General features: G+C 34.1%; 1 protein-coding gene across 2 annotated transcripts in view; it reads left to right on the top strand.

The window, feature by feature from the left end:
- The window catches only part of Dcc (DCC netrin 1 receptor), a 1,013,564-nt gene that overhangs the window by 495,215 nt on the left and 503,298 nt on the right, over positions 1–15,051 (top strand). For both annotated transcript variants that reach the window (XM_070029124.1, XM_070029123.1), the window contains exons 4-5: positions 8,915–9,065; positions 10,334–10,470. In XM_070029124.1, the coding sequence (XP_069885225.1) occupies positions 8,915–9,065; positions 10,334–10,470 (288 nt within the window). The remainder of the gene's footprint in view (positions 1–8,914; positions 9,066–10,333; positions 10,471–15,051) is intronic.

The raw sequence follows: 15,051 nt of genomic DNA, 5'->3' as shown, positions 1-15,051 counted from the left end.
CTGGAATGAAAATGGTTGTGCTGGTGGCTTAAACCCCCCATAAACAAATCTTCAAAGAAAAAACAACCCAATTTAATAAATAGGCTAAAGACTTAAAGAGAAACTTCACAGAAGTAGTATGAATGGCCATAAAAGAAGTACAAATCCAAACAACATTGAGATTCCACCTCACCCCAGTTAGAAGGGCCATTATTGAGAAAAGTAACTGGCAGTGATGCGACCAAAAAAGAACACTACTACACTGTTGGTGGGAATGTAAACTTGTTCAGCCACTTTGGAAAGCAGTATTGAGGTTTCTCAAAAGATGAAACATAGAGCTTCCCTATGACCCAGGAACAGTCCCACTCCTGGGCACTTATCCAATTGATCTCCTTCCTCACTTTTATTCATATACCTGTCTGATACTTCTTTAGGGACATGACCTATGGTGATGACTTGAGTCTTTGCTTTGGGATATGTTATGGAGAAGTAAATGTGCCATTCTATTTGGTTTAATGTTTCCAATGTCTTTTTTTAAACTCTTTTTAAAAGATATTCATTGGGAGCTGGCCACTGGTGGCTCATGCCTGTAATCCTCAAATCATGATTCAAAGCCAGCCCCAGCAGGAAAGTCTGTGAGACTCTTATCTCCAATTAACCACCAGGAAACTGGAAGTGGCACTGTGGCTCTAGTGATAGAGTGCCAGCCTTGAGCTGGAGAGCTCAGGGACAGTGCCCAGGCCCAGAGTTAAAATCCCACGACCAACCAAAAAAAATTAATCATTGGACACATTTGGGTTTTGTACCACTTTCCCAAGTGAAAATAATAATAACAATAAGAAGAGTAGAAATGAACAAAGAGGGTAAGGGAATGAAAGAAGAAATAAAATTATGCAAAAGAAATAGGCTTCTTGGTTGTCTCAGAATTACCTAACTCATTGAAATAGTGATCACATCATTTCTCAAAATTTATTCCATAGAGCTTTGTATTTTTTGCAAGGAAATCTTTAAGTTCATTTTTGTACTAATGATGTAATATATTTCACCATATTAACTTAGAAATGACCTTGAAAAAGTAGTAGGAAATGGTAACTCTATTAAATAGTGATCCTTAGCTTTATACTTTTAAAAATAATCGGTGTGCCAAAATAGGAAACCTAAGTGAAGGAAATAAAAATGCAATGAGTTTTTCCTTGTAGGCACTACTAAAAACATTTGAATTTCAAACTGAACTAGCTACATTTTCTCCATTTTATGGCACATTATTTATGCCTGAAAGGACAATCAACAGGAATACTATAGCTTTTCAGACTTGGGAACTTGCTAGATATTTTCTGAAAAAAAAAACAAAAGAACAATGGAATCAGAAATATTAGGGGAAAAATGCTTGTTGCCAAGGATGAAATTTAAGCTTTTAAGCTAAAAGTAAAAATTGAAAAGCTTGCATTGACCACTGGGAGCATGACAGTTTCCCAACATTAAAAGTCATTTCTGATAGGATTGGTGGTAGAAACATATGATAAGTTTTTGATACTCTAGAGTAAACATTTATAAGACTTGTTCAATAAAGTGTACTATTCTAAATGACTATTGATTGGTGTGACAAAATCATGCATGGAGAGAAGATTCATTCAGTGTATCAGATCCACCAATGGATTTGTAATGCATACCACAGAATGTTGAGGGATACAAGGTCAGATTTCATATGATGACTAACTTTCAGGAAAGTGCTTATTAATATTTGGGGGAGTGATCTGAAAGCCAATCAAAATATAACCTCCAGCTGTGTATCTATTTAATGTTGGTTTGTTTAATTAAGCCAAGTATATGATAATAATTCTGAATGCAGAAAGTATTCTAACCACCAAGTTATTTCTATTAAACCACTCATTGAAATAATTTATAAGAATGTAAAGAGCAACCACTATTTGCACTAACATTTTGGTTCTTCAAAAATACATTGATTTCTGACATACTATTATCAACAAACTACAATTAGTAAGCACATTTTAAATTTTAGTTTAGAAAATATTTATTATCTAAATACATAGAAGTGTTTTGGGATCCTCAGTAATATCTACCATTTTGACATTGATATATCAATATTGTTATTTGTTTTTGAAAAAGATCACATTAAATCAGTTATTTCTAACTCATATCATATAAAATAGGTCAAAATTTCCATTTAAAACATGTTAAAACAGAAGAAAAAAGAGTGGGAGAAATAGACATAGGTATGAAATTGTCACATGATGGGCCTATATTTTATATCTTTCCAGTCTAGAAAATATATCCCTGTAATGACCGTCTTTTCTTTCTTTATTTATCTGTCCCCAAGTTCTGATGACAGGGTGACAGTATCATAAGCATCAGGCTTACTTTTCATTTTCTCCAACAGGAAAAGCTTGAACTAGGTTGGTATCCAAACTAATCATGATTGATTGCAATCAATTAGGAAAACAGTAGAATGATTTGCTGCATTCATTTTTATGAACAACACAGTAAAGAGGCTGCTTTGAAATTTTAATATAAAAATTTGACATAAGAAACAAATCTGTTTGTCTGTCTCTGTCTATATGTGTGAATGTGGAGGATGGGGGTTATGGGGCTGGAACTCTGGGTCTGGGCGCTGTCCCTGCGCTCTTCAGCTCAAGGCAAGCAGTCTACCACTTGAGCATGGCGCCACTTCTGGTTTTCTTGTGCTTTATTGGAGATAAGAGTCTCACACACTTTCCTGCCTGGGCTGGCTTTTAACCACGATCCTCAAATCTCAGCCTCCTGAGTAGCTAGGATTATAGGCGTGAGCCACCAGTTCTTGGCTTTTCCAGCTTTTATTGTAAAGCAGTTATTGAATATGTTTTCTGTGATGAACATTTGTATGTTATTCATACATAAAAATATATAGTATATGCACATGAATTTATAGAGATAAAATTTAAGGAATAAAAACAAAATTCCATGTGTATACCTGACACCCAGTATATGATGAGGCAGGACATTAAAAACATGTATTCCATTACTCTTTTGGTAATGAACCATGTTCTTTAATTCACCTGAAAAATTCTTCATGTTCTGTTGGTGGAATAATTATTTTTGGATATGAATATGTGAGTGCCTATATAACTAGAATACAAATGACTTTTACAAGTAATTACTAATTTTGTCATAGTTCAATGAAAACCAATTTAGTTAACAAGAACCACATCTAAGAATTTCAAGTTCAGAACTCTTAAAGCTTTCTAGTTTATACTCTTAGGGAGCCTAGATTTGGAACTTTTGTTTGGTCTTAAATATTTCCATTGAGTTTTAGCCATTAACCTTTGTGATTTGTTTGTTTTTGTATAACTTTTATACACTTTGCAACACTAGAGGTTAAAATAGCACTTCACTTTAAATATATTACATATATTTTTAAAACATTTAGAAAATGCACTAAAAACTCAGAGACAAAAATGAAAGCTACCTGTGAAATCTATCATACTATGTTAAGCTTGACAGCCATATTTTTTCCAAACTATTTTTAAGACAAGTATACTTCCTAAAAGTATCTCTAAAATACACATTTGAAGGAGAAAAAATAAAGCAGATGTCAACTTGAGTATTATATTTGTAGATGGTAAAAATCATTCTAGTAGAACCAAAATGGAAACTAAAATCAAAGTAAAGTAACAACTCACACAATTAATTACTAGGAACTTCAAATTATGGGGCTGAATTGGTTTATTTTTAAATATTTACATTTATTTTAAAGATGTATTACTGAATCACAAGTTAACATAAAACACTATATCTTAAGATAGTGACACTGTATAATCATTTATAATTCTGGACAATCTTAACCATTTTTTTCTGAGTAGTTTTCTGTTTCATGTGTGTATTTGGCTGAGGTAGAAAGTTCATGATTTCCTTATTCAGGTATCTAGGGTTGAAATAGGCTGTGGCTGAGGAATTCAGTTCTCCTCCATGGGCTTAGTCATTGTCTTATTGGCCACAGTAACACGGAAGTCTCAGAGAGCAAAGGCTGGAGCTGGAGATCTCTCCACTTTTTGGTTCTTGAACTGTACACCATTAATCACCCATATTCCAGACTAAAGCAAGACAATGGGCCATGCTAGACATTTGAAGCAGAGGGAAATAGACACTGTTGGATTTCAGGAACCTCACATAAGTCATATTCCTCTTTAATCTTCCTTGGCAGTGTGTATCCTATGAACTATTTACCATTAAAGGAAATTTCTATTCTTCCCCCCCCCCGGGGGAGACTTTCCCTAAAACTAGAATTTATTAAATGAACCATGAGAAGCATCTTTTTGGAAATGGAAATGTATTTCTTTGTCAAAATGATAACATTTTTCCATACATATATTCAGAGTGACAACTCCAATTCCTCTGTAATCAAAAGGAGCCATATCAGAATTTGGCTAACCTGGAATATATGATTTGATCAAGAATGTAGGTAATATCAGGACATTCTTTTGTGATGATATAAACCTAGTAATATCAAGACTAATGATATGTTAAAGTAAAGTTAAAAATACCTACCAAGTAGGTTTGAAACAATCTATTCTAAAGTTATAGGGAAAGAAATGCATAACAGTGAACATACAACTGAGGAAGACTTAAAATTCTGAAGAGGGATACTACCTATCTTAAGTACTTAAAATACAGTTACAATAGTCAAGAAAGGGTTGTCTTGGTAATGCATACATATGTGTGTGTGTGTGTGTGTGTGTGTGTGTGTGTGTGTGTGTGTGTGTGTGTGTGTGTGTGTGTGTAAAGAGAGAGTGAGAAAGGGTATATTTATATCTCCATAGTTATATTGACTCATTCATATACCTATATCAATATATATCTATATGTATGTATGTATATATATGGATGTATATATGCAAATAAGTTAATCAAATAGAACATAGTTCTCTGAACAGATTCACTAAATACGGTTATATGAAGGGTCCAACATTCAGGCAACAGAAAGGATAATCTTTTTTTCAGCAAATATCTGATCAAGAACTCATATCCAAAATGTATAGCGAATCTTGGAAACTCAATATTAAGGAAACGCCAAGTTACCTACAAAGGCAAGAAACTCGTAATAACAGTAGAACTCTGTCAAACTTGAAAGCCAAGAAGACATGGCCTGATGTATTTAGAGGCTGACAGGAAACAACTGCCAACTTAGATTACCCTGCCAGCAAAGTTATCATTCATAGCAGAAGGAGAAATAAAGCTTTACTAGACAAACACAAATCATTGCAATTCATAACCACTCAACCAGCACTACACAAGATACGCAAAGGCATCCTTCCCACAGAAGAGGCAAAAATAAGGGAGACAATAAGTATCACTAGATGAGTACAAAAACAAATGGAAAATAGGAAAGAATCAAATACTACAAACAATACAATGGCAGGAATAATTATATACCTTTTGACATTAATACTGAATGTTAATGGTCTCAATTTGCCCATCAAAGCTTCAGATTGATGAACTGATTAGAAAGCATGATATAAACATCCATTGTAGACAAAAATACTTAACCATTTTGTTTGTTGTCTATAAAAATAAACATTAATTTAGGGTGATATGTTAGAAAAATCAAATGAACATAATCGAAGTACTAGTGACAAAATAGACCTGTAGTAAAAAAAATATGCAGAAGAGACAGGAAGGTCACTTCATATTAATAAGATAAAAATACAAAAGGAGACATAATAATTCTTCAAATATTTGTAGACAGCAAATTTCTATGTAATTAACTTTATTAAATGAACATTATTAGAATTAAAAAATATAGACCCCCAACAAAAATCATATTGAGCAACTTCTATATCCCACTCTTAACTGCATATGGGTAATTCAGAAAAAAATCAACAAAAACACTAAATGACTCAAATAGTTAGTAGCTTCAATACATACACTCTTCTCAGCTCCCATGGAACGTTCTCTGAAATTGTTCATATTTTAGGATTTAGGACATAAGGCTCATGTTAGCAAGCCTTAGCTATTATTTCAAAAATGAAATAACTCCCCATATTCAATAAGACCATAATAGAATAAATCTAGAATTGGAACTCAAAAGTCAGAGAAATCATTTAAACACATAAAGACTGAACAAAATATTCTTAAATGACTAGTGGATCACTGAAGAAATGAGAGAAGAAATCCAAAGGTCTATAAAATCTAGTAAAGAACAGAGAATCCCTTCCAGAATCTTTGGTATTCCCCAAAGCAAGTTCCAAGAGGAAAATTTATTTATTATTTATTCATTTTTATAGTTATTTTTAATTATATTGTCAAGGTGATGTACAGAGCATTGCAGTTACTTGTGTAAGGTAGTGAGTACATTTCTTATCAAACTTGATACCCCGTTCCTCAATTTTCTCCCACTTTCTCCCCCACAAACTTCCTGTCATGTTGTACAATTCAATGCCACTGCATTGGTTCACCCTTTGTCCTATGTTTCACCATTTTGTTGTTTCCCCTTCCCTTCCCTAATTCAGATAAATGTGTATACAATACCCAGGGTACCAAAATCAAATACAGTGACAACCAGATATACTCTGGTTTCTCTTTAGACCATATAAAATTTTCACCTTTTTTACCAAAGAAAAATTTACTGCATAAGGCATACTTTTGTTTGTAGTGATATGACTTCTGGGAAGAGAATGATAGAAGTAGTGAAAAGATCAATGGTTGCTTGAGGTTTAAAGTACAGATAATAAATATAAAACAGAGGAATCAGTGAGCTAAGGAGATTTTTAGGGGAGTGAAACTTCTGTATAGAATACCATGGTAGATATATGACATGGTCTTTGTCAAAACTTTACTGTAAACTATCAATTTTTGTCAGCAATAGAATGTCAATATGGTTTACTATAATACTTGAATCATACTAATGGAAGACAATAATTAGAGAAAATGAGTGACAGGAGAAAGAAACCTGATGATCTGCTATGTAGAAACATTCTACTAGTTTTGGTAAATGAGAAATTTAAAACTCATTCTAAAAACAAACCATTTTGTGTTTCATGATTTTGTTTTGTGATAAACTTAAGCATAATAGTTTCAGTTGAAATGTTGAATCATCTATGGGCAAATATTTTACCTCTGCGTGGTCCCAGGTAAATGTTATGTATCTAGAAGAATAACTTAAGTAGATGTCACTTGATGTTTCCTGGAGATGATATGATAGAACATTATGAAATATATGTAATGAAAATATTCCTCCTGAGTAGCAGATGGTAAACATAATGTGTAAGGATGAATAACCTCTGTGTCGAGACAATCTCTTTGTAAATGCACATTGTAGAAGAACTTGTCTATTTCAGAAAAAAATTGCCAGCCATACTCTCTTTAGAAACACATTTGTTTAAATTTGAAAAGGAAAACCAAAACATACCACTAGCAACTTTCAAAAGTTTGGAGGCAGTTTTTTACAATGTTGGTTTCATAAGGATAACACATTTGGAAAATACTTTCAATATTTTCATTGTGAAGAGAAGTTATTTAGGTGGCTGGAACAACAAGAAACAGATGTGGAAATCACAAGAAAGTGTGAGTTTTATTTCTCCACACAGAGAGTATTTTATATGCCAGTTAACTCTCAGCTATCCATTACTGTTCTTTCTTACCTATGTAAACCTGTATGGAGTTGGTCCTGGATGAAGAAAATTAAAGATAGTGTTAAAATGTATCCTGCTGTCCTCTTTCATACCACTTCCTATTTAAGCATCAAGAGCCTTTATTATGGAACAATTATATCTCATTATATCTCATCTCCTTTGTGATATTCTTTCTATCTCAATCCTAGATTTTAGGATTTCATTACCTCATTTTCTTTGCCTGGACATTTTACTTTGACTCTGCAGCATGACAGATTATAGGCTGATCCTGCTTAATGTATCAAGTTGAAAATAGTCTTTATTAAACTTTCCTAAAATGCTGTGTATTTTGAAGGGAATGAACAAATAAGAGCATTTTATGTTAAATAAATAGACGATGAGTCATGAAAATTTAGTCAGTAGGTCAGAGGGTATATTAAGGGAAGGCTATCTTGATGGGTCTGGCTACTGTATTAGCTCCACTGTGAATGGAGCTTACATAGTAGAGGAAAGGTATGCTGTGTACTCTAAGGAAGATTTCCTCAGTATGGAACTCAGAGTTTTATTTTTCTTATTCTATCTGATATAAAACAATGAGTTTGTATCAAATAAGTTCTTAGGTTATATGGACGCTGCTTCAATTACCTGTCAGTAAGGGTGAATAATGCTATATGGGTGGCACAAATACATTTTGGAGATGAAATAGAAGTAAACACAATATTTCATTCACCCAGAGTTTCAGCTCTAGGGAGTTTCTAGCTCTAGTTTCAGCTCACTCTCTAGAAAAGTTTTAAATTGTAAACATTAAGGAAAGGCTTAGAGGTAGCCCGACGGATTGCTGCAAAGCCTACAAGCAAATTTCTGATATACAAAGTGTAAATGCCTTTATGAAGAAAGAAAATATGGTTTCAAAACCCATGTTGGAATCCTCTGTTCTGTGTGCTATTTAACATAATTTGAATGTTAGTTTATCTTATACACCAAGTCACAGACACAGCACACAAAGCTGAAGATGCTGGAGGACATTTTAGTGACCAAATAACTGAACTTGTCAAATAATTGGGTGATAATATTTAGAAAGGTTGTTGTTCGTGTTGTTTGGGTCCTCAGTGGTGACAAGCAAACAAAACCTGTGACTAAAAATGAGTGGCTTAGGAATTATGAGTCACTTCTGATGTTCTCATCCTAGTATCTATAATGGAAAAAGTCCTCCAGGAGTTTACATACAAGTTTCACTGCTATCATGCCAGATTTGTTCTCTTCATATAGACTATATAATTTATCTTTGCAGTTTTTCATGAAATATGGGATCCTGTGTTTTCTTTCCATAGATCCAGGACTACATAGACAGCTGTATTTTCTGCAAAGACCATCCAATGTCGTAGCCATTGAAGGAAAAGATGCTGTCTTGGAGTGCTGTGTTTCTGGATATCCTCCACCAAGTTTTACCTGGTTACGAGGCGAGGAAGTGGTCCAACTCAGGTATGACACCTTCTGTCCTTTAGTGAAGTCTATGTCGTTATCCACATTGACATAAGCATCTAAAATGCTAGCTTTCTCATCACAACTAGAATTCCTTGCACTTCTTGGAATGACAGAGTAAGAAAGGCATTTACCCCCTGAGATGAGAGGGTAGAGAAAAAAGCCAGTGTTTCTGGGTCTTTTCTGAATGAGGACTGAGAAGGCTAGGGTGGTCCTCGAAGTGGATTTTAAGTACCTTTGTCACACACACGCACATAGACAATTATGTGAGGCATAATTGGCATGGTAATCATTTAATAATTAATCCATACATACATCCCTTACATTATGTATATATAATATCAGTTGCCCACCATAAGTCTGTGAAATGTCCTTCTTTAATTAATAAGAAAAAATGGGATGAGAAAAGAAACTAGAATTTCCTTAGTTCAATAAATAACCTGTCTTTATAAATCTGAGTGATTATTTTAGCTCTAATTGTGTCTCTGTCTATCTGAGTTATAACAAATACTTAAGGTAAGATTCAGGACCAAGACTGGCCTTGAATCATGTGAGCATTCATAATAAGGCAGAGTTAGAAAGTAGGCCTAAAATAGAATGGAATACTTAGTTTAAAACATTTTTTGATTAAATGGAACTCACTTAAGAAATTAACTTTATCGATCTGGAGGAATGCTGTACTTCTTTTTAATGCATTTGTTTTCTAAGATGAGATACATTGACAGATCATAAATTCACCTTTAAATTTTACACAATTTAAATATGTACTTAGCCAGCAATAATGCATGGTTATACATTCACAATGTTTTTAAAATCATAAAAAAATGTACAAGAAAAGTAGTCACAATCTTAGAATGTCATATTGTTCTCCACATGTTCTTGGAGCTCTTGATTCAGCTGAAATGTTACATTATTCAAGATCACCGAACTGGATGTCAGGGATATGGCTTTCACTTCCACTCTGAGAAACCACTTTTCGGGCATGAATTAGATGTAATTATCTGCCAGTCTCTTTTCCATTCTAAGTTAGTTCCAAGTTTTGTCTACGGCATCTCCTAGATTACCATCACACAGCTTCCCAGTGAGAGTAGTTTACCTTGAATTAAGTTCAGTTCAAGAAGAGACTTGCTATAAAGCCTTTCTAATGTAGAATTTCTTTGTTATTTTCAAGTCAAGCTTTGGTAACATCCACTTATATTTCTGAGTATTTGTACTGTACACCTATATATTAACTCACTGCTTCATTATATATGTGCTGTGTCTTATAGGTCTAAAAAGTATTCTTTATTGGGTGGAAGCAATTTACTCATCTCCAATGTGACAGATGATGACAGTGGAGCATACACCTGTGTCGTCACCTATAAGAATGAGAATATCAGTGCCTCCGCTGAGCTCTCAGTCTTGGGTAAGTGAGATCAGTTTACAGTGTGCCCTTCAAGATACAATACCATGACTTTTTAAATGCATGAACAGATCACTGTGTGAGTTTATGAAGTCCCAGAATTCCTCACACACCCTGACTCTACTCTGATTCATTTCACGGGAGTTAAATACAGTTTTTGAGAACTTGCTGGTCGATTGAAATTGAGATATAACACTCCTTAGTGTAATTACTCTAGTGATAAAACTATAATGAACCACAAGTTATTAATTGAAAGATACGTTGAATAACACTAAAGAGTTCCAAAATACCATATCTGGGAAAAATTAATTAATGAGAGTAAGAGAGTTACACAACATTTACATCAGTAGAAAAAGCAGATGTTATTTGAAATGACAGGATCTCTGACATTAATTGCAGGGTGTTATGGGGCTGGAAATGTGGCTTAGTGGCAGAGTGCTTGCCTAGCATGCATGAAGCCCTTGTTTGATTCCTCAGTACCACATGAACAGAAAAAGCTGGAAGTGGTGCTGTGGCTCAAGTAGTAGAGTGCTAGCCTTGGGCAAAAAAAAAAGAAAGTAATTCAAGGTGTTGGCAAGATTCATTTATTATTATAGAACTACAACTTAGGATATAAATATGTATATACATATACATATATGTACATATGTATACGTATATACATATATGTATATACATATACATATATATATATATATATATATATATATAGAGAGAGAGAGAGAGAGAGAGAGAGAGAGAGAGAGAAATGGAAAACTCTGAAAGCAAGGATATAATTGTAAGAAATTTAAGGTGCCTGAATCTGCTAATATTATATAGAAGTCAGTTATCCAATTTTATACATACAAATTAATAATTATTGTATATCTTAAGTATTCAAAGAAATAATACTTTGTCATGCATTCCAGAGTTCTGTATGCAGTTTGCTTTGAACCAGGTAGTTTGGAGGTAATAACATTTGGGTCTTTTTGGATTTTGTTTTTGTTTTTTGTGAACAGTTACAAAAAAATTGCTTACTAATCTTTGGAGTTTTTTTCCCCTCTCTTGTCTATTGTAGAGAATCTAGAAAAAAAATCATAGTCTACTTCACTGGTATTCCTTAGAAATTAAAACATATCCTGTGCTACTTATTCTACTAAACTATATGTGAATGCTGTTATACTATCCTTTTTATATTAAAGTTTATATTAAAGTACTTCCATCTTTGGGCTGGATAGGATGTAGATGATGGATTAGGCAACAGACTTGCTTATTCTTTCATTAAACCAGAATTATTCAATTAGCAGTGAGCAAGACTTTAATTAATTAAAGAGGTAACACTATTCTAAATACAATATAAGCTGCCTTTAACATACCAACAATTTAACATAGTCAAATTCTGTATTTTAATGTCTCAAAGAATTTAGAAAACTTTCAAATTTATAATTTCAGAGTACAACAACACAGAATGGCTACAACAGAAATGACTATCTAGTGTGTATTACTGATCTTATTTTTGCTGTTTTTTCCCTAGTTATTTTAGATATGAATGTGTGTGGGTTTTTTTGTTTTGGTTTTTGTTTTTGTCAGTTGTAGAGCTTGAACTCAGGGCCTGGGCACTGTCCATGAGCATTTTTGCTTGAGGCTAGAACTCTACCAACTTGAGCCACAGATCTACTTCTGGTTTTCTGGTGGTTAATTATAGACAAAAATCTCATGGACTTTCCTGCCCAGGTTGAGTTTGAACTGTGATCCCTAGATCTCAGCCTCTTGAGTAGCAAGGATTATAGATGTGAGCCTTGGAGATGGAGTCTTACGGACTCTTCTGTCTCAGGGTGGCTTTTAACTAAGCTCCGCTAGATCTCAAACTCCAGAGGAGCTTTGTTTGCAAGTTGCTGGCACTCAGCACATTATATTTTAAATATTTGTCAATTCAACTTTTCAAAATATATAAAAAGAATGTGTATGTGTATATGTGAATATACTCTTATATGAAGACTTACATGAAGACTCATAAAGAAAGAACATTTATTCTTTATAAGTAAAAGTATCACACTTTAAACAAATAATAAAAAGTTTTATATAGTAAGTACATGAATCAGTAAAAGTAACATGCTATTATTATCATATATTATGTACTATGCACAATTGTACTGGATTTGTGTGTGTGTGTGTGTGTGTGTGTGTGTGTGTGTGTGTGTATGTGTATATGTGTGTGTATGTTTGAGTATGAAGGTCCTGAACTCAGAGCTTGGGTGCTGTCTCTGAAGATTTTTTGCTAAAGGTTATGCTCTAGCCCTTGAGCTACAGCTGCACTTCTGGCTTTTTTTGGTAGTCAATTGGTGATAAGTCTCATGAACTTTCCCTACTCAGGATGGCTTTGAACCATGATCCTCTCAAGTCTCAACCTCCTGGTAGCTGGGATTTCAGGCATGTTTGACTGATAGTAGACTTATACAACTGAAGTACTGGAGTGGGTTTATTTAATAGCACAAACATGTAAGTCAGGTGTGCGCCCTCTCTTCCCATCGAACACTTACCTATTGTCTGTTCCTATAGATTGCCCTGCGTTGTATATCTCATATAAATGAAGTCATAGGACATATGCCCTTTTGTGGCTGTTTCTTTAACATAATATTTTCAAGCTTCATCATGCTTATAGCATGTATCAATTCTTTATACATTCTTAGGTCTAACTAGTATTTTATCACATACATATACATATTTTCATTATCCACTCATCAGTTAATGGGAATTTGAATTATCTTCTTCACCTTTTAGCCATAATGAATGACATACATATTTGTGTACAAATTAGTGTATGAGTATATCTTTTTGACTCTCTTTAGTCTATGCCTAGGAATAGGATTTCTTGGTCTAATAGTTCCTCTATTTTTAATGATTTGAGGAATTCTTTTAAAAGTACTTGCATCATTCTACACTCTTAACCTCAGTGTATGAGTATTGCTGAATTCTCTGCCTCCTTACCAACACTTGCTATTAGCTGACAAATGGCATTTAGTCCACTTCCTGGGTGTGAGATTATACCACCTCATGGTTTCAGTTTGCATTTCTCTAATGACTAATGACATCAAGTATCATTATGTATTTGCTTGTTTGTCATTTACTTATCTTTCCTCAAGAAATGTCTGATATTCTTTGCTTACTTTTTACTAGCATTGTCTTTACATAATTGAGTTTAAATTTCTATGGGCATTTGTGAGGTAGTGATGCATGCTTGCATCGGAGAAGGGTGAAGGGCCATGCTATGTTAGGGAACAGCTAAGGGTGACATGGAGTGATTGACACCCAGGTGAAAGTGGTGTTGATGTGAAGACTGTTTTGCCAGGCTTTGTCACCCTCTTGAACTGATGATACCCAATTGTGAACACATCCTGACTGGATCATTACATTTGATGTTGCATTCACTCATTAGGTGCCATTTCCCTTCCCTGTGCTTCTGTACTTCCTTGCTAATTCCAATATCAACAAAATAGTCATTGTAATCCAGATAACCCAAATTGATTCCTTTTATGTTATCTTTAAGTAGTTATAAAATCTGCTTCCATTCATCATATGCTTATCCGTGCCCTGCATCTTGATCATGCATCCCTTCTACCATTCTTTCCACATAGATTCCATCCCCACCTATTTCTTCATTTTCCCATATATACATTGACTACTATAACTGCATACACTCACCCTTTGTCTCTTCATTTGTCTTCCTCCTTCTGCTTAACCTCAACCCCCCTGACAAAACATATTTTGTCTTCTCAGTGTTGTTTTTGTGGTTAGTTGCTCAAAAGAGTCACACCAACTGCAGTCTCATTAAGCATCAGGCATATTTATTCCCCTAAAAATATACTCTATTACATGTTATGGATTAAATTATTAATAAATATGCTTTGTTAATTCTTTTCATAATTGAATTTGAATTTTCCTACTAAATGAGGTAAGCTATTCAATAGCCTGGTTAATTCTGTGTCCTAAAATCCTGCATGAGAGCCTTATGGTAGAAGCCTTATGGCATTAGTAAGTTGGACCTGTAGGTTATCTTTTTAAGCTTTTTATTGTAAAGGTGATTTACAGAGGAGTTACCGTGACACAGGTCAAGTAATGTGTACATTACCTCTTCCCTTTGAAAACTAACCTTACAAAAGATATGTCAAGAGAGTTTTCTGGCCAGAAGGGGCCTTTCATGAGAGAACCCAGTCTCGGGTATCTTGATCTTAGATTCCCAGCCTCCAGAATGGTGACAAGCAAATTTTGGTGTTGTTTTGTGACTACTCGTTCAATTATATTTTATATTTTGTTATCACTGAACAGATAGAGTAAGCTACTATTCTTTGACAAAGAAGAACCATGTACACAATCCTAAGATCTAGAGCCTTCTTACATCCAGTCTATATTTGTGTTCATGAGTAAGCCGTAACAACATTTTCTAAATTGCAGTTGTAATATTTTGGTATTTACTCCTTGTGAAACCCATTTTGAGTAAAAATGTAAGTAAATTCAATAGTGTAATATGCAGTAGCTATGATCAGAAATGATACCAAATTTGATATCTATATATTCTTGGGGGGGATTGTGGGGCCTGAACTCTGG

Source organism: Dipodomys merriami, unplaced genomic scaffold (assembly GCF_024711535.1).
Source record: "Dipodomys merriami isolate MVZ:Mamm:240054 unplaced genomic scaffold, mDipMer1.0.p SCAF_2, whole genome shotgun sequence".
Lineage (NCBI taxonomy): Eukaryota > Metazoa > Chordata > Mammalia > Rodentia > Heteromyidae > Dipodomys > Dipodomys merriami.
This window is presented reverse-complemented; position numbering and strand designations above follow the sequence as displayed.